We start from the raw sequence: 20971 nt of genomic DNA, 5'->3' as shown, positions 1-20971 counted from the left end.
TCATCCCTCAGCTTTCCCTGTGGCCCTGGGTTTGTGCAAAGATAGAGAGACAGCACTTACTCAGGCATGGAATATGGGATATAGCAACTTGTAATTTGCATTGGTGTACCATAGTGTCTGATTGCAGCAATTTTGATTTCTTGGTGTGCTGTGAAGCTGTGTTCACTTTGTGGCTAAAAACAAGCAGACAATTTTAAATAGCCTAATCTTTACCTGATATGTGAGAGAATTGTAATTTCAATTTATTAGTCCTAACAGTTGCAGGTGATTCAGTATTTATGTTCAGAACATGCCAGATTCAAGTCTTGGCATGTGCTGCAGCTGCAAATATTTTCCTTATCTCAGTGTGCCGTGTGTGCCTGTTGGTACCCATGTGGTTACTCAGTGGACCCTTGCTGCACGCTCTCGAGGGCTGAGACTGTATTTAGTCATCGCTGGCATGCCTGTGTCTGGCCAGGAGTGGAGAGCTCGGGGGAATCTCAGTTTGTAGGCCTGAGGCTGAAGCTTGCTTGGCTGGGCTGCAGGACAGGTGAGATCAGGCAGCAGATCCCGTGTGCCAGCTGAAGTGACAGGCTGCCTCTGTCAGCAGCTAGCAGTGGTTTTGAATTAGAACAGTGGAAAACCACCCCATCGCATCATGGGCACAGCTACAAAAATGCCATTTTTCTAGGCAACTGTATTCCCTGCTTGCCAATATCTGAAGCTAATTCTGTGAATGTTTTAGAACATACTTTTCACTTTGTATGAATTAAGTGTTTGAAGATAGGGCTTGAAGGAAAATAATACTGGAAAACATACAAGCTAGTACAGTGAGCCATTCCTCTAGCTGTATATATGTTCCAGCTCCATTTATTCAAGTGTCTGTATGTATTCATGAAAGATCCCAAGATCATACTACACCAATATATTTTTTTTTACTTCTTATCTATTTCAAAACAATGGTAACTTTTTCTTTGAAGTCTTTCATTAAGTCCTGCATAAGTCTTGGGGCTGAGGGAAGGGAGTATTTTATGTCAACCAGTTTCTATTTTTTTCTACCTGAGATCTTAGATTTCATGAGTTTTAATTCTGTGTCCCTCTCCAAAAGGATTAATTGTATCATATTTTCAGCTTATTACTCTGGTTATAAAGAAAATGTGTGTTGAAAAGCAGCAGCAAATATATGTCCAAATAAGAACATCTGGAGTCATCTTAATCTGTCTTTCTCTTGTGAAAAGGCCCTTCTTGTTAAAGTGAAAACAGATTTGGGCACTGACTTCTGGTCTGGAAAACTTTTGCTGGTTGCTACAGGCAGTGAAACAACACAGGTGTGAAAGCTGCTTTCCCTACTTGTTTCTTGACTTTTTTCTGAGTCAATGATGAGAATTTGTAAGAAAAGCAAGAATACGAAATCTAATTATTGTGTAAATTACTTGGTTTTCTGTAATTTCAGGGGTGAGGGGAAGAGTTTCTGTTTCAATATTATTCAATTAATTAGTGCACATTAAAAATATATAAAAGATATAAAATTTTGGAATTTAATTGTAGTTGACCAGTTGCCATCATTTGGGGGTTTGTTTGTTTTTCCAGGTCAACCAGAATGTGGAGATCCAAAGGACCCGCCTGCGAGATGATATTAAGGAATATAAATTCCGAGAAGCACGTTTGCTGCAGGACTATACCGAACTTGAAGAGGAAAACATCTGTCTCCAGAAACAAGTGTCTGTCCTGAAGCAAAGTCAGGCAAGTTTTTCAACCAGTGAGCATTGCCTTGGTAGCACCAGCTAATTCCTGTGTTACAGTATGGTTCTGTCTCATTTGAACATCCAGCTACTTTTTTTCTGCCTTTGTACTACTTTTGAGACTATAAGCTTTACATTTTAGCACCAACACTTGTCCTTTCTGACTCTATTTATACACAGTCATAATACTTCATTGAATCTAGTTTGACTTCCAAGTCCTTCCATTGCCTTCTTTTTCTCTGATGGAAGAAAAGTCTCTATTGTTCTGCTTTGTTACTTGGTTTAGTCTTTTTGCTACAGTAGTTATTCAGTGTCACTCAACAATGCTTCCCATCCATGCATCTTCCATCTTTCCCCTTCTACAGTGTCTGGAAATGGGGATGTTTCTGAAACATGTTTTAATTGCTACTTAATCCTTACCTTCTCTCTCCATTTCTGTGCTCCTCTTCTATTTTAGCTACTTTCATTAAACTTGGAATGCTGTTATAGTTGCTCTACGCTGTCACATCTGTATGACTGGTTGTCTGAAAGGTCACATTTAATTGTGCAGCTCCAGTTATTTCCAGAGTTTTAGAAAATTGCATTCTTGGAACTTCTTAGGAACTTCCCTGAGTTATCATTTGTAGAGCTAATTAAATTAGCTGTGGTCTTTGGCATGGTTCACTTACGTTCATCTGTTGGTGTGGGATTTGCTGTTTTTATTCTTCAGGTAGCTGTCAGTCCCATTGCATAAATAAAGCTCAGTTGGGAAAGTGAAGGACATAGACAATAAAGATGCTGCAAGGAAACAGGTTGGGAGAGCTGGGTGTGTCCAGCCTGAAGAAGAGAAGGCTCAAGAGAGACCTTCCAGTACTTAAAGGGGCTCCAAGAAAGCTGGAAAGGGACCTTGGACAAGGGGGAATGGCTTTCCACTGCCACAGGGTAGAGATAGATTAAGTAGAAATTTTTGGCTGCGAGGGTGGTAAGGCCCTAGCACAGGTGGCCCAGAGCAGCTGCAGCTGCCCCATCCCTGGAACTGTTTAAGGCCGGATTGGACAGGGCTTGGAGCACCCTGGTCTAGAGGAAGGTGTTCCTACCCATGGCAGGGGGAGGAATGAGATGAACTTCAAGGTCCCTCTCTGCCCAAACTGTTCTCTGATTCTACAATTGCATGATAATATTCTTAAAATCAAGGTTCTTTAGAAAACTCAACGTTAATACCATCTGTTGTAGTCAGCACATAGTAAAATCTCTTTAGGATTTGCTGCAGAACTCCTTCAGTGTTCTGACAAAAGTGGGATATCGAATATATTTTATTTATATCCAAGTGAAACTCTGTGTTACTGTTTATTACTTTGGGCCTTGCTGCCCAAAATGGGGTTCCAGGTTGGACTTGTTCTTATCTGCATGTATTTGGTCTAATTAGGCCGTTTTGGGTGCCCTGACATCCTGTAGTAGAGACAAAAGGGGCTGTTGGGCTCTAGATGCAGGCTGGAAGAGAGAGGGAACTGGTAAAATCAAACCTATGTAGTTGGTTACTTTTGGGTTTTACCTTTTTTTCTCATTCATCATATTCAGAGCAGCAGCTGGGAGTTCCCAGCTCCATGTTCACATTTTAGAATAATAATACTGGAGAATGCTGCTATTCTGGCCTGATCCAAATTTAACCTCAGATGCTATTTCGGTACTTGCTAGTAGTTATTGACTGCTATATTTTTATTCTGGAAACTTTGAAAATAGACTGCTATCTGAAATATTTTATCTCAGTGGAAGTATACAGAAACAAGAGCTGGTTCTTTTCATGGCAGTGGATTATTTAATTTTCTACCTTGTCTTAATCCTACTTGATGAACTTCTAATTATTCTAGTTTTTAATTATTCTAGTTACTGATGTAACTAGAAATAGCTGTCTAGTTTTCCCAGACAACACTGAATTAACATGCTTGATTCCTGGTTTGGAAGTTGGGTGTGGTTCAGCACTCCCAGGTTGCTCTATGTTGACATCTAAAATACATTTAGCAACTGGCAAAAAATAAATAATGTGACATGACATATGGTATAAGTTCCTTTCTTTTAGGGTAAGGAAAAATATTCTTTGTTTGCTTCCTCCCTGCGTTCCCCAAATGATTAAAAATGATTAAAACTTTTAAATCGTTGGTGTACATAATTTCAGTGCAAGTGAGATTTTAAAAAGTGCAATATTAGAGGTAATAGAATGCCATCAAACTCATCAGTGTGTTTCAGACTCTCAAGTGTAGAGTCTGAATTGTAGCCCTTTCAAGATGTGCTGAAATGATGATGAGAGAAATGCTAAAGCATTTTATTTTGAATGCATAAAAGCAGAGCTTAATCACAATTTTAACCCAGTTGTATATTCGAATGGCAGTGAAGCAGAGTGTCAAAGTGTACCTTTGTCATGCCAGGTTTTAGAAATGTGAAGCTTAACTTTGTAGGAAGACTGGCCAGGGAATTTGTTGATTAAACAAAAGTTGCATGCAGTGCTAGGAAAGACTGTTTTGGGATACTTCTGTGTTGGAACCCAGAAATTACATAAGCCATGTTTACAGTCATAGTGCTAAAACTAGACTCCAGAAATGAAAAAAGTATTCTGTTACTAGAATATTCAAGTGATATCAAGCATTCAAAAGCAAAATGACTTGGTGCCTTGCAGGCAGACATTTTCATTAGAGGTTTTTCCCCCTATTTGTATATCTCCAGGTGGAGTTTGAAGGCTTGAAACATGAAATCAAAAGGCTGGAAGAGGAAACCGAGTTTCTCAATAGCCAGCTGGAAGATGCCATCCGGCTGAAGGAGATCTCTGAGCGCCAGCTTGAGGAGGCCCTGGAGACACTGAAGACAGAGAGAGAGCAGAAGAACAACCTTCGGAAGGAGCTGTCTCACTACATGAACATCAATGATTCCATGTACAACAGCCACTTAAACATCTCTTTGGATGGGCTGAAGTTCAGCGATGAAGCCACAGAGCCCAATAATGATGAAATCATGAATGGATTTGAACAAAACTGCCTCAGCAAACTCAGTAACGGCAAGAACAGTACTTCAACACCTAAGAAAAATGAAAGCTTCCCTCCAGCCCCAAGTCTTGTTTCAGATCTTCTGAGTGAATTAAACATTTCTGAAATCCAGAAGCTGAAACAGCAGCTTGTGCAGGTAAATGGGTTTCCTAAACAGTTGTGCGCTCCCAAATAGCTCCTAAAGTTTATTTGGGATGTAATTTCATTCTTTTCGGCATCTCATGTGGTACTGTTTATACTGTATTTTTAAAGGCTTCAATCGATTTAGAATTTGACTCTGTTAAGTGTTAGTCAGTGAAAAACCACAGCTTTTTTCTTTTCCTTTCTTTTATTTTGGTGCAGTGGAATTGGCAGTCATGTCCTTTCCTTGGTGGAAAGTTCTAATGCATCTCCTGTGTAATACTTGCTGTGCAATGCTTCGTTATATCATTAGCAAGAACAATAGTGGTTTGTTTCAAAATTGAAAGCTACTCCAATCACCTTCATCAAAAGTAGTTTTGTACTTATATTTTCTGTAATTAGTTCAAAGAGCATGAAGTCTTAATCAGCACCAAGTATTTCTGTGCTATATTTGTGCAATTAGGAGAGTTTAGAACAAGGTGCACGTTTCTGTTTCCCACTAATACTTTGTCAAGTGTATTTTTTATTATCTTCTATAAGAAAAAGCTCTTGTGCAAAAAACTCTCCGAATTTTTTAAAATGCGACATTTAGGAGGGAAACTTGAAAAAGTTTTGGTATTTCTGAGTCTTTCTTGAAGTTCCAAACTTTCACCATAGAGTAGCTGTGTATTTTCTAGAATTTACTTGATAATTTAGAAGCTATCAATAAACTTTAACTTGCTGTTATCTGAAAGGAAGTTTTCACAATGACACCATCAGCTAGGAAATTAATGTGTAAAAATGTGCATTTTGAAGAAGAGATATGAAAGAATTGGCAATGAACACCGTACTTGAGATAATTTTAGAATACATTGTTGAGCCTTTCCCATAATGTGCAAGTGATTGGATTTCTGTAACCATATGGACCATTGGCTAAGCTTCTGTGTCTTAAAGTTAAAACCATTGCAGTGATACAGTTCCCTTAACATGGATGTCTGTGTTCCTGCATTTCAGATGGAAAGAGAAAAGGTTAACTTGTTAACAACACTGCAGGAATCTCAGAAGCAGCTGGAAAATACACGGGGGGCCCTCTCAGAGCAGCATGAGAAAATTGGCAGGCTCACCGAAAATCTGAATGCCATGAAGAAGCTCCAGGCCAGTAAGGAGCGTCAGTCTGCCCTTGACAACGAGAAGGACCGAGATAGCCATGAAGATGGAGACTATTACGAAGTTGATATCAATGGGCCGGAGATCCTGGAGTGCAAGTACAAAGTGGCTGTGGCAGAAATTACTGACCTGAAAGAAGAGCTCAAAAGTTTGAAGGCAAAATACAAAGAATGTGAGTCTAAGTATGAGGAAGAGAAGAGTAGATATGAGACTGAGAGCCAAACTCTCACTGAAAAGATCACCTCACTGGAAAAGTCTAGTCGGCATGATAGAGAACAGATGGCCAGGCTGGAGAAGGAGCTGAAGAAAGTCAGTGATGTTGCTGGAGAAACACAGGGCAGCCTCAGTGTGGCCCAAGATGAACTAGTCACCTTCAGTGAAGAGCTGGCCAATTTATACCACCATGTGTGCATGTGCAACAACGAAACTCCAAACAGAGTGATGCTGGACTACTACAAGGAAGGCAAAGGTGGACGCAGTAGTCCAGAGGCCAGGGGAAGAAGGTCTCCCATTCTTCTTTCTAAAGGGCTGTTAACTATTGAGCTGGGAAAGGCAGAGAATGGAAGTGGTGACAGCAGCCCATCCCCGGTGTCATCTCTGCCATCTCCTGTGTCAGATCCTCGGAGGGAACCGATGAACATTTACAATTTGATTGCCATAATTCGGGATCAGATCAAACACCTGCAGGCTGCTGTGGACAGAACAACTGAGCTCTCCAGGCAGCGTGTTGCTACTCAAGAACTTGGGCCTGTGGTGGACAAAGACAAGGAAGCTCTCATGGAAGAAATCCTGAAGCTGAAGTCCTTGCTGAGTACCAAGAGGGAACAGATAGCAACTCTAAGAACTGTACTGAAAGCCAACAAACAGGTAGACCAGGTCTTAGAGGTTCTAAGGTTACAATGTCAGGGAATTAGGTCTTAAGCACAAGAAAATTTATCTTTGAGGTCATTCTGCCATTCCTTCAGCTTTGTGGGGCTTTCGTTGCTAGTATTTGGCTAGTCTGAGGCTGAAGCTGGCTGTTCCATTAGAGGCACCCAGCTGTCCCACTTAAAAGATGAGCACTGGGGCTGTAACTGACTTCAGCTTATCACATACTCCTGAGACTTTATTAAGGTTCAGATAGCTTCAATCTACTGTGTGTCTGAATTAGATCAGGTTATATTTAATGTAGGACATGTAAAATGAAGAGGTAATCTTATTTTCTACTTGAAAGAATTCTATAGTTACCCTTAAATTTAAGTATTGTTCTCTCTCAAACTGCAAAATAAGAGAGCCTTCCAAGATGTGATGAGAATGTGATATAAGAATGTGGTCAAAATATCAGAGGTGAAAGGTAGAATTAGTCTTTGGGGATTGGATATTCAACAACATTAGCAGTGCAGTAGTTGAAAATAGCTGCCATTGAAGTACCACATGATATTGTTTCATCATTTTCTCTATGGTTAAATTGAAATTGTCTTTTAAAAAGTATAGTGTTGTTTAAGAATGAAATAAGCACATTAAGTTTCCTTTTGCACATTTTAATAAAGGTGTCCCAAATGTAAGATAAGTAAAACGCTATAATGGTTAGAGAACTGTGCTAGTTATTGACAAATGCATTTAGGTATGGAGATACTAAGGTAGATAGTTTTGTTCCGTTTTGTGGGTAGTAGATAGGTTTCATTACATCTATATTCTGTAACTTCCTTGATGCTGCTGCATGGTTAATGGGAGTAGGAGACAGCTCTTCCCAGTGTTCAGAAATGAAATTTTATTTTATCTGTACAAGATAAGTTGACCACAAGTTTAACATTCCAGTACAAAGTAAATGTTTCATTATGTGAATAGTGATTAAAAGTCTTTTAGCCAGCCATTTGATGAAGAGTTTCATTAAATGTTATGTTCTGTTCTCCCTGGTAACCAACAGACTGCAGAAGTAGCCCTTGCCAACTTAAAAAGCAAGTATGAGAATGAGAAAGCGATGGTTACGGAGACTATGATGAAGCTGCGAAATGAGCTGAAGGCTTTGAAAGAAGATGCTGCCACTTTCTCTTCCCTGAGAGCTATGTTTGCTACAAGGTAAAGACTATAGCGAGCTCTGCAAAATTTACTTCCTTGCTTGTGTGGGGAGGAGTTGAACATCCTTTCCATCCACCCTGCAGAGAGTGGAGCGGTAGGTGCTTTTCCCAAGTTCATTGCTTGCAATGTGTGTGTCTGTGATCACTCATATTGATGAGGAACATGCATGAATATAGTGTGCTGCTACAAAACATAAAGCTGTTGTGGCAGTATTTATTCAGGTTGGCTGGGAGATTACCTTTTATCCCTGGTTCGTGAATCCATTAGCCCTGAGAAGGAGTGACATGTAACAATACAAAAGGAGCATTTATTGTACACTGAAGATGGGACTCTGCTTTACCTTGATGATCTAGAAAAAGGTAAAGCTGTTGCAAACATCTTGGTATTCTTAGGTTGTCCATCCTGCAGTTGGCATCTGTCATTTCATTGACCTGTGTCAGCTGATTTGATTGCTTTGTCTTTGGAATTTGCTTCTGCTTCTTAGTTGTGCTTTGTGGTGTTAACAGACATAAAACCCTGCTGACACATAGAATCACTGAATCATCAAGTTTGGAAGAGATCTTTGAGGTCACCAAGTCCCGCTGTCAACCCAGCACTGCCACTTAACTTCTAACCCACATCATCCAGCACTGGATTCAGGTGCTTTTTGAACACCTCCAGGGACCTGGGCAACCTATTCCAGTACCTGGTCACCTGAAGAGTGAAACCTGAATCTCTTCTGTCTCAGCTCAAGGCCATGTCCTGTGATCCTCTCACTGCAGGCACAGCAGAATAAACTGGCCCACCTCACTACCGCCTTTCAGGCAGTTGTAGAGAGTGATGAGATCCCCCCTGAGCCTCCTCTTGTCAAGTCTAAATAAAACCAGCTCCCTTGGCTGTTCCTCATTAATGCTCAGAAGAGCCAGACACAGAAGATGTGACTTTGAGCATTTCCAGAAAGGGATTCCCAGATGGGAATAACAGCATTTACCTCCTATTCCTGGTGCTAGATCTAGAGTTGGTGAATAGTACCTAGAGACAAAAACAGTCTGGGCTTCCAGCATCCGTGTGAAAGCAAGGAGATGTCCAGACAGAACAAAGGCATTTCAGTATCCAATAGACATGCTACAGAACCCCATAAATGATGTTGTGCACACACTCACATTTATAGCACTGAGGTGCCTAGACTCTGTCTGAGAACTGAAATGAAATGCTGCATCTGTTGAGATTCAACCTTGGTGTAGGTGCCTCTTCTAGATAGGCCCCCTGGGTTGTAGCAGTCTTCTTCCAGGGATTTGTTGATGTGTCTATGTCCACACCACCTTCCCATGTTCCTGATGCTCTGCTTGAACACTGCTGCTAAGGAGAGTGAACCACAGGATGCATTCCTGTGAAATAATAATGGTGCAGGGAGCTCCTCACAGTACACTGAGCCAGCTCTTGTTTGGCAGTTTGTCTGCCCTTTGGTTTTAATCAAAGTGAAAAGTGAGTTACTTTAAGATATGGGAGATTACTGCAGCAGCAATTACTTGTCTCCATGGTGTTTTAGATTGACAAGTCCTGGTTTTGTTTGACAGTTCATAGAAAGTGTCAGTGCCTGTATGCTGTAAAAAGTAAAGCATATACACAGCTTGAGTGATGTGGGGTGGAGAGAGCTGAAGAGCTTGGAATTAGATGCTGGGGTAAGGGAAGGGTGGAGAGAAGGCATTAAAAATCTGTCTTTAGTATTAATTTCTAACATAAAGATTGAGTTAGAAACAGTAGGTGGCTGATCTCTTACAGCTGAATGCAGTCAGTGCATGTCACTTACGTGTCATTTTAACTGTGTCTCTGCTAATACATTTCCCAGTTTTTAATAAAGCTGAGAAATTGTGATTTTAATCCTGCATATTTGAATTTCCTTAGTGGGTTGACAATTTAATCTCTCCAGGCAGAAGTACTTGATGCTTCTCTCTAAAGCCTTCTTCAGTCACTGTTGAGTCACCTGTCTTGTTTCTGTGGAAGTCGTCACATGGTCTTCATTGATTGCAGAAGGGGAAAAATATGGATATGGCTAGGTGCATTTGGATACATCGCTTTTCTTTATTTATTTTTTTTTCTGGAACAGAGTTTGAGTCACTAGAAAATTTACTTATATTTACATATATATTTACTTATATATGGTACTAAAACTATGCTGACCTTTACATAAATTGGTCTGTAGAACTAAGGCTAAACCACTGTTTGTGGGAAGCAGTGGTATGCAGCTTTGGAAAATGTCAAGTTAGGTTTTAAAATAATTTGGCTTCAAAGAGTTTTAGAAGATTTAGGTTTTATTTCTCATCATTATATTTAACACTCAGGATGTTTATTTTCTCTGTGTAGATATTTGTATATACAACACTGTTTTAAAAAATCTAGTTGATGTTTCCTTAAGCTTCTTTTTTTGTTGTTATTAATTACCAGTAGTAAGAAAATGGGCAGCATCAAAGCCTTGTGTTCACTCTACTTAAAGCTGTAAATGTGTGAAAATACAACATGCTTACACTAATTTCATATTCTTCCTAAAAGTGTGAAAGCTAAATTATTTTCTTTTAAAGGTGGTTTTAAAAGAAAGACATCTTCTATTCTGATTTTATTGAATATGTAGCTGGGAAATAGCCTAGCACATGGCAAATGGAATTGTAAAAAGGAAGGAGCCTTTATTGTTCTGTCAAACAAAGCAGTAAAAATACACAAAGCACAAAGATATGCCACCATAGCTGCTGCTGCCAGCTATAAAGCAGGTCCAGAGCCTGTGTCGTCCTGGATGGTTAGGGAGGCAACATTGCTGGGGTTTGGTTTTTTGAGAAAATTAAACTAAGAGTCTGAGCGGCATGAAGGAAGAAAGTGAGGCTGATCCCAGTCCACCTTGGCGTGCAGCATCTACAGCCACTGCTAGGAAACTTCTCACCCCTTTGTTCTAGTAAATGATTGCTGTGCTTTGTAAAATGTGTTGTTCCTTGACCCGGGACAGCCATGTTTGCACCAGGATAAGGTTTGAGTCTGAGGCTATATGATTCCTTTTCGATTAAAGAGTCAGGAAAGCAGGTTTGGGATGCAGGATGGTGTGTAGGCAAAGTAGTTAACACTCCTGCCTCTCCCCAGTCATCTCTTCTATAGGAGGAAACAGTCACTCAGGTACAGTTAAAACCTGCAGATGCATATATGCTACTGACAGCACTTCCCTTTTGTGGGAAGAAAGGAAAAACTCCCTGAATAGAGTTCTATGAAAAACAAAAAACCAAACAACCAGTTGAAATAGTGAGTACCTTGTAATTTCTAAGGACAGTCAGTTGATGCTGTAAACTTTTGTGCTAACGGGAAGCTCTATGAGATAATGACTTGCTACAATAATCTTCTGGAGTCAAACTCCTGGCTTTAATTACAGCTTGGCTCACATGGGAAAGACTTCACTGCTTTCTAGACTATGCCAGGCACCTGTGTCACCAGTCAGCCATTGGCTTTGCACTGGCTGTGCTTGGTTAAGAAGCAGGAGTGATACCAGAACATAAGTAAGATGGTGTGGGAAGTCCCTGCTCTGCTTTACTGCAATGGTTTTGTTTTCTCTTCCTCATCTCTTTTTGTTCCAAATGGGGTGGAGGTGAAGAGATATGCCCCCTTTGCTTTGGCTGGCCTGGATTAACACTTCTCTGTTGCATGTCAAATCAAGGCAGCAGCAATCTTGATGCTGTTTCACTGAGCTGAAAGTTTTGGGGCTACATTAACTTTATGTTCTGTACAAAAACATGGATATATTTTGATTCACAAGAAAGAAGCTGGAAAAGGGTGGGGGAAACCTCCACATATTTTTATGTTGCCCAAATCTTTTGGAAGGGTAATACTGAGCATGAAAGAAGGGGAACAGGGACAGGTCACTCCAGTGCCAGATCATATTTTGCTGAAGCAATCACATTCCATTCCTCAAGAAATTGGTGATGCTATTCTGGAGATCCCCCTGGTTTGCAGTAATGAATCTTGGAAGGAATCAGGTTTGAGGTGTACACAGAAAAGAAAGCAGAAGGGTCACTTCTGATATAACCAGACCTTGCTTTTCACCTCAGATGTCATGAGTGTGTTTGAACACACCCCACAGCCTCTCTGACCTCCCAGAAATCTTTAGTCTTTGTCTTGCTTCCACCCCCAGGGGAAGAAATCATGTCTCTGACACTCTGGAGCAGCAGTGCACAGGGTCAGTAGGAAGCTGGGAGCAGTTCAGTTTTGTGATCACTCCCTCCTTCTGGAGCTGGTGACACCTTCACTCAGAGAGGAGGACTCTTATCCTCTCAAGATTACTTTAGTCTTTTCAGACTTCCCAGGGCTGTTTCCATTTCAGTTCATCTCTTGAGCTGAAATGGGTTAATGGGGCAAGACCTGGCCCTCAGTCTGGCTTCCACTGCCTGGAGTGTAGCAGTTGGTGTAGGTCCATCTAACCACGCTGAGAAGGGCAGGTGCTGGTGTTCCAACAAGTTTAAGCTTTCTGGGTTTGTTTTTTTTTTAAAGAAAGACCCTTCACATACTGGTTTTTCCTGGGCTGCAGTGTGGGAGAGGCTGTGAGGAGCTCCAGAGCAGGATGCCCAGAGATGCGGGGGGACAGATTCCTGTGGGGGGAGGCCCCAAACACACCCAAACTTCTGGTCTGTAAAGGTGCAGCACAGTTATAGTTCATGCAGTTTTATATTTATATTTCTGAGTTACTGTTTAATCTCTATATGTATTCAAAAATAAAAATCTGCTTTTTTCTTTTCCCTATTTCTATTCCCAAGCAAATATAATTAGGAATATAGTCCTAATCCTGCTATTTAAAGTCAGGGAGAGTAGAATTTGAGGCTTGATAGTGTAAGCACAGCTGATGAATCTGCATATCAATGCGGTTTTGTTTCGTGGTTGGTTTTTTCCCAGTCTGCTTTATATTACCTAATGATAAATGTCCCTTAAAGTCAAGGGCTTTTCAGTTTCAAAATTTAAAGGAACTTCTCTGCTGATATTTTTGCTTTTGTGAAGAAGCTGTATTTTGCAGTTGGTAATTTCAGCTGGTACCTATGAATATTTACTTCTCCATCCATATGCATAAATGTTGTCTCTGTGCAGTAAATATGCACCTACATGTAGATTTTAACTTTTTAAGTTGTTCATGGTGCAAGTTAAGCGGCTTCCAGGCTCAGTGACAATGACTGTAGATGGAACAACTTGAGGCATTCATACAACTTTACCACAGCCTTCCCACTAACTCAGTTCCTTTACTTGTTTTAAATTTGATTTGGTGGTGAGAACAGTTAAATAAAGGTCACTTGCTATTGAGAAGACAACCACTATTTATAGCATAATTGGAGTGGGTTAAAGTAGAATTCTGAAAGATGGTTGTTTTTAATAGTGCTGTTCGGTCACCACTGGAGATTTGTTACTTGGGCTTTGTGTAAAGTAACAAACGGCACAGTTCAGGTGGCCATTTCACAATGCTGCTGTTGCTGCCCTCAGACCCTTTCCAGCCCAAAGCTTAGAACCACTGTGATCCTCTGTAGGCAGAGGCAAAAGTAGTATGACTGCGTGGGGTGTCTACTTGCCATGGGAGGACATCTCACTGACATTAGACATGAGTACAGTTACATCAGGCTCCATACTTCTGCTCTTCAAGGAGGCTGTTAATGATACACCATCTTAAAAGGCACAAACATAAGCACTGAGTATGGGTTTTTAAGAACCCCAATGAGAAGTAGTTGTGGTTTTTCTACAAGTTTAGTTGAAGTTCATGTTTAAGACTGTGTGTGAAGCAGCTGCAAGCTATCATTCCTATATAGGCTGGACACGAGGGCTTGTTTTGGAAGGTGGTTATAACAGAACCAGGATTGCTAAAGATTGATGTATTTCATTGCAGATGTGATGAATATGTCACACAGCTGGATGAAATGCAGCGGCAACTTGCAGCAGCCGAAGATGAGAAGAAGACTCTGAACTCCTTGCTTCGGATGGCTATCCAACAGAAACTGGCCTTGACCCAGCGCCTGGAACATTTGGAACTGGACCACGAGCAGTCCAAAAGGGTGCGCACAAAGTCTGCCTCCAAAGCCAAGGGCAGTAACCCCAGTGTAAGTCACGTTCGGTCCTGTGGAGACAGGTCTGAAGGATCTGTCTTGAACAACCAGGTGTTTTATAGTGAGAAATACAAAATCTATTGTGACTAGGACACACGTCTAGAAAAACCAGATTCTGCATCTTATTTTATGCTGTAACTGTCAGCGTAAATCCCCACTATCTAACGTCACAGTGAGTTGACTTGTACTAGTATGTTGTTGATCCAGGTAATACAGACTGTATTACAGTGGTCTTAACTGTAACTAATGCATAAGTATGGGGATGCTATTAACAAGTTAATAGTGGAAAGCAATTAGCTTTTTCCACAATTGACATGTCTGGGGTTTGCTGTTTATGGTAAGTGTTAAGAGTACACCTGGTAAGATTATATATCTGGTGTTACTTATTGTAGTTTGTATAGCACAAATGTGATCCTTTCTCCAGGGTTGCAGCATACTTCAATAAATGCTTTCATAGGCAGAAACAAACAGAAAACCTTCCTTGTTACTGTGGCTTAAGTGGTGAAAAGCAAAGGTTAATATTAGGGCTATGTCTTGGGAATGCAAAGCGTTTGGAAACTGGAGTCAAACTTAATTTGCCTGTTGCAGCAGATGTTAAATACTTGCTGTTCTATCACCACTAACGAAAGTCCTGAAGCTTTTATAGACTATAAAAGCTAGAAGAAAACTTGGTACATTATCTGCACTCTGCGTCCTTCTCTTCAGAGGGATAATCAGAAGAAGCTTGCACATTTATATTAAAAATATGCAATGTTAACTCAATCTGATACAAAATTTAAAATGTTAAGAATTGGGATTCTACGTGGTAAATAGTTTCTCTTTAAGAAGTTATGTCCTAAAAGGATCTGTGTGGTCTTTTGTTGCTCCTTGCAAGCATAACACTTTGGAAAGAACCTGTCTGAGATATCCCGTATGGGAAAGAACCTGTAGCCACACAATATGTATGTGTAGAATTAATGTGACTATGGTCTAGCATTGTTGGTCACAAACAGTTTTTCTCAGCTCTCAGTATTAACCTAAATAGGCAGCATTTCAGAGCTCTTAGAATTTTTTTAAGTACATGGAAGATATGGCATTCCATATGCAAGCCATGTGTTTCACAGGGCTCTACGTTAGAGGCACAGGAAATTGATCCAGATCATCCTGCTAATAATGATTTATGAAGTAGCTTAGTGCACATACTAATCTTTAAAAATAAATAAACCTTTGTCTGATACTGAACTTTTAAGGGGCCTTTTTACCCACTTAATTATAATAAGTTTGATAGTATAAAAGTGTACTTTATAATTGGTGCCTACATAAGAGAAAAAGATTGAAAATGTTGCTTCTAAAATTGTGGAAAATTTGTGGAGCACTGAAAGGCATAGTTCTTTGTTTAACCTGGAGTTTGAAGTGCCTAGCCTCAGACTTTATTTTAATGTAAAGCCCTGTTGGTTTTGTACTCTTTCAAATACTTTTATATGCCTGTAGTGTTACTAAAAGAAATGCAAGCCTGTGCTGGTGAGTGCTTGATAGTGTGGTTCCCAAAGCCATTCTAACCTTGTGCTGTGGTTGTGCTCCCCTGCCCATCCCTGTTGATGCTCACAGCTTGCTCCATGCGCATGCAGGAGGTACCCTGGTGCTCACAGAACCTGATAAGAGCATGGCTGGTTTTCCTACTGAGGAGAAACTGTGGGAGATTTTGGCTTCCCAGATATTTTTAGGCATGTTGTGAGGAAGTCTTCTAAATTAATATAGTGAGATTTGAAACAAATGGAACTTTGCTACAAAGCTAGGAACCATGGAAATGCTGCAGCCCAGACCCAGAATTGCATTTATTGATCTTTAGAGGAAGAAAAAAACCTCAAGTGATTCAATTCTAATACATTTCTAAAACATGACTGCTTAGGGTTTTAAACAAATTTCAATTCTGGTTTTAGAAACTAGGCCCTGTGCGTCTGTTATTACTTCTTTTAGAAAATACTGAATTATCCTGAATTTGAGCTTTAATATTGCTAAATAGCAGGCTTGATATTTTAGAAGAGACATCTTTTATAATTTTCAATCCTGCTTTTCTTTTTGCTGCACAATCTTCCAAAAGGCCTTTATTTTTCTCATTCCTACATTAAGTACAATTTAAATATATGTGGTGAAAGCAGGCCTTTGAATGCTAACTTCCTCTGCTCTAATAGACTCGGTAACAATTCTGCTTCCACCTTAGTAGGGATCTTTAACACAGTTTTCACTGCTTCCGTGTCTCTAGTGACAGTACTTTTGTGAAATACTGATGGCAAAAAGGTAAGCTGGAGAAACTAATTGGATGCATTGTTAGGTTTCTTTTCAAATTAGTTGGATTTTTCTGTAACAATTTTGGTGTTACCAGACAGTGGCTATTGCTTGCAGGCTTGGCCCATTCTTTCAGTTCCAAGTACAAGCAATTTTGCTATTAGCCCAATAGCCTTAGTGATCATTTCCAATTTCAGTCATTTCTGCAAATATTTAAGAAACCTGAAGAGCCAGCCTGACTGCTGTTTGAGTCAATCACCAGTATGGTTTATCCTGTCAGAAAAAGACCTGAGGAATGGTGTAAAGTGACTTGATCCTGCTGTTTATATTTTTAGATAATATTTAAGACTGAGTCTTTTAATTCTTGATTAACAATTTCTTGAGATGTTCATTTGCTGTAAGTCTTTCATATCAGTCTCAAAGGGTTGGGGTAAAGCATGGAAAATTCCTTAAGCCATCACCTACCTCTGTAAGCAGGCTCTTCTGAATGATTCTCTGCATAGGCCTGCATGATATACTGACCTGCATGTTTCTGGGGAACCTAAAGCTTCACTGAAAACATTTCTTGCACACTCACTGCTTTTAACTTATGCTTGAAGAGCAAAGCTTTATTCAGTACTTGTAAGAATCCTTCTTTCTGCAAAGCTATTGCTTCCAGGCTGAGCCCACAAAGCCTTGTTCACCCAGTGGGAAGGCATCTGCAAGCTGGAGTGGCTGCTGTTCCCCCAGGCCAGCTAACAGACCCTCAGCCAACTAACCTGCCTGTGCAGCACATGAATGGGGTTAAGTTTTCAGTTGATTTAGAAATAAACACTGATTTTTTTTTCCTAATGCTATTTTATTTTTCCATTTTTCAGCTGTAGAGTAGTCCCCGGAGAAGGCCTTTCCAACAGTGCAACAGCATTTCTTAGCCCTCCTCACTGTGGTTCAAAGTGGTGGCCCATTGCACACAGAATGGAAACCACTGACCCCATCCTAACTTTTGAAAACATCTTTTCCTATATACTACCTGAAACCTTCCCTTACTGCCTGAAGCTATAAAACAAACAAGCTTTACCTATAAATGCTGCTGCAGTAAGAAACCTTACAAGTGCTGAAGAAACCTACTTCAAATGTAATGCTCACCATATTAGTCTGTGCCCATTAGTCTGTCACCATTATAGTCTGTGCTCTCCTAGAAATGTTGGATGGGGGAATTTACTTCATTGCAGATGGTCATTTTTTACCTGATTGTTAAACCTGTGCACTTTTGATATTTTTCTTTAGCTTCTTTAATTCCTTATGTAGAAGAGTTTATATAAATGCAGTGGTTTGTGCTCATAGTCTCTCTCCAATTTGAAACTTGTGACTTATGAATTATATATCAGCATGTGGCAGAGATTTGGGGGGGGCTCTAGATTGTGATTAGAAAAGAGTTTCAACAAAAAGCAGGAGCTCTGCTAAACTATGTGCTGTGCTTCAGCATTTTTTTTATTAAAATGTTATGCTTTATATGTTTAAATTACTGATTTTTTTTAACTGCCATGTTCATTAAGAAATCCAGGGTATTCAAATTCTGGGGTTTTTTTCATATTGTATTATTATTCTTAGGAATAGTTCAATGTAACAAGAAGAAAACTTGACTTTGCTCTGGTTAAAACAGTAATAGGCACTTGAAAAATATTAAATAAGTAGTATTACATATAAATTCCAGAATTCCTGGGTTTTAGGAAGTTGAAGTATTATCGATTAACAGAATTTTATACAACTATACCAGTTAAATTCCAAATTGGAATTGTTTTGTTACTTTTTCATTTTATTGTGCCAAATTATGGTACATTTAGAAAGAAAAATTCTAAAGTGGTCAGTGATAGGGTGTTATCTGTCAGCGCCTTTCTGTCACTCATTATTGCCAGTAGTGCCTTTGATCATTTGAAGGGAGACTCTTAGAGTAGCGTAGACTAAGTGCTGTCACTTAGGAGGAATGGAATGGCTGGTTTGGAATTTGTTAAAGATGTGGAGCAATAAGTGCAAAGTGAACTCCCATTTCGCACATTTTTAATGGTAGGCTTACTATAGAGTTTATATATTCAAGGAATTGTAAAAAATTCTGTTAGTCAATGATATTTCATCATGCAAATCCTTGCAAATTCAGGGGTATAGGGGGGAAAAAAGTCAAAACCACAAACCTGAACAAACCCGACTACACTTTCGGAACCAAGTGGACTCGTGTTGAACAGATGAGCAGTGTATGACCACATTTATGGTGTTAGTCCGGGAAGGCGTCGGGAATGTTGCTGTCTGTGGGCGGTGGCGGGGCAGGAGCCACAGCGCTGTGTGCAGATGTGAACCGCAGCACATCAGGATCTCCTTTGCATGTTGTATCTAATTGTGATTTCAGCAAACAGAAACAGAGAAGCGTATCAACAAGCCATGCCAGGTTCTCAATGGCTTGGTGAGCCTCGTGTGGATGATTAAATTGGTACTTGCCGGAGGGGAGCCTTCCCACTTCTCAAAAAAAGTACAAATTGAACTAATATTGACAGTGCAGAAAAGATTTCTGTTTGCTGGAAAAAGCATTATTATTCCTAGATGTGGGGACTTTTATTTCCATATTCTGTTACACTATTGATTCATAAGAAATATTGTTGCATTTAAAACTACTACATTTGTATGTGGGTATTTATTTGAAATGATGTCAAAGTACTGTATTATGTTCTATGTGCATTACCTTTTAGCGGTGGGTTGGTCTCCATTTAACGTCCTGTGCATGTATTCTTGCCAAGTAACCTTTACACAGATCCAAAAAAACAAAAAAGATAAATTCTTAAAAGAATAACTGTGTGTTAATTGGATAACCTTAGGAGGTGGGGTGGAAGTCAAAACACTGCTTCCTGATTAATAAAACAGTTTTTAATCTAGGAAAGCAATGTGCCTGCGTAAAGGTAGTCACATTGGCAGGAGCAATAAAAGACAAAAGGAATTGCGTGTTCTGCCTGTTGGTTTTGTGGTTCAAGAAGGTGCTGGTTTAAATCATCTGCTGAAGGGATTTTCAGCCAGGGCCCAAATAAATACTGATTTTTATCTGAAAGAAACTGAATACATCACATGAAGTTTTCTGCAGAACTAGAAAATTAATTATTTGTGCTCACATTCAGGGAGCACCATCTTCTCCTATTCTGTGTCATCTTCATGGATTAGTTTTGGCCTGGATCAGACTCATTTCATGTGTGTCACTGAATAGCCTTATAAACACTTGTACTACTGGTACATAGAAAGTAAGAGTAGGATTAAGGCTGTGGTGCCAAGTCATCCTGAAATTGCATCTTAATTTCTCGTATACTCTCCAAAATACTCACATACTCTTAGGGCTCCTAGAGCCTAGCCCTGAACACTTCCCTGGAAGTATCTCCTGGCCTGGCAGTATTCCCTGAGACCCCTGGTCTAGTGGGAGATGTACTTGCTCATGGCAGCGGGGTGGAACAAGATGGTCTTTGAAGTCCCTTCCAACCTGTCAGGGATTCTGTGAAAATGCATTAAGTTGCTGTTTGTCCACTAAAATTAGCAAACAAACTCACAAAAAGCCCATGAAGGAGAATGCCAAAACTCTCGGGGCAAGCCTGAAGTTTGCCCCATCAATACAAAGATGTTCCTGGATCAATGACTTCATATTGTCTCCTAGAAACATTAAATATGGTTTTATGTTCTAGTTTAACAACTCTTGTGCCCCCAGGTGGGATTCTCAGAACCATTCTGCTGCTTGTTTCTCTTACTTGGCAGGAGTCAGCTGCCTGACACCGGCGCCTCAATATAATTTATAGCTGGAGTGCAAGATGCCAGTTTTTCCTTGGGCATTGAAAACACTTGCTCAGGGGTATGCAGTGAACTAGCAGAGCATGCGTGCTGGGATACTTACCCTGCTTGTAGAGATCTGCATTTTCTGTAACAGGAGCTTTACCTGCAGGACAGTCTACAGAAGAAACATGTAAATCCATCTGCATGCATGTGAGAGCTGACCTGTGAAACAGTAAAACAGGGTCATTCAATAATGCTTTAGTAAGAAAGAAAATGAGAAAACAGTCAGAGGAGAGTATTTACATTAAAAGCTTGTCTAGTGAATGGCTATTGATTAAAACATTAATTTCTTTGACTCTTTTCTGTGTAGAAGAATCCCCTCCCTAAGCCCTGGAGGAAATGTTGCCTCTGCAGAGATGGAGGGTGGGTTCAGCATTCCAGCTGCAGATGTGGCTGCAATTAAGTTTCTGGGAGAGGAATCTGCCAGCAAATGTCACACTCCTGCTTGCTGTGGAGTTAGTAATTCAGCAGTGATCCTTTGTTTCTTGCAATGAGGCTTGAAAGCCAATTGCTCACTTCCAGAAAGAGGAACGGGGCAGATTTCTGGATGTACTGAGATGCCTAAGGATGAGACTTGTGGGATGAAGGCAATCAAAATTAAGACAGAGGTGCTTTTTGGAGATGCCACTAGATAACATGGTAAAATTCAGCCAAACAAATATTTATGGTAGTTAGAGTTTCCAAAATATATTCACATTCTTGTGATTTTTAAAGGCTGATGTAG

General features: G+C 40.1%; 1 protein-coding gene across 2 annotated transcripts in view; it reads left to right on the top strand.

Moving 5' to 3' along the window:
- BICD2 (BICD cargo adaptor 2) overlaps window positions 1–20486 on the top strand; it is a gene marked incomplete at its 5' end in the record, with an annotated part of 51160 nt that extends 30674 nt beyond the window's left edge. Inside the window, 6 exons of one of the 2 annotated variants that reach the window (XM_083869309.1) lie at window positions 1570–1722; window positions 4419–4871; window positions 5849–6868; window positions 7908–8059; window positions 13932–14142; window positions 17271–20463. In XM_083869309.1, the coding sequence (XP_083725435.1) occupies window positions 1570–1722; window positions 4419–4871; window positions 5849–6868; window positions 7908–8059; window positions 13932–14142; window positions 17271–17276 (1995 nt within the window). In that variant the 3' untranslated portion in view covers window positions 17277–20463. Of the gene's footprint in view, window positions 1–1569; window positions 1723–4418; window positions 4872–5848; window positions 6869–7907; window positions 8060–13931 lie in introns of both variants that reach the window. The other variant, XM_083869308.1, reaches the window with a different exon arrangement.
- Between the last annotated feature and the right edge of the window lie 485 nt (window positions 20487–20971).

This window comes from Zosterops lateralis (genome assembly GCF_965231275.1).
Source record: "Zosterops lateralis genome assembly, chromosome: 11".
NCBI classification, from domain to species: domain Eukaryota; kingdom Metazoa; phylum Chordata; class Aves; order Passeriformes; family Zosteropidae; genus Zosterops; species Zosterops lateralis.
Note: the sequence above shows the minus strand (reverse complement) of the source record. Positions and strands in the feature narration are given on the sequence as shown.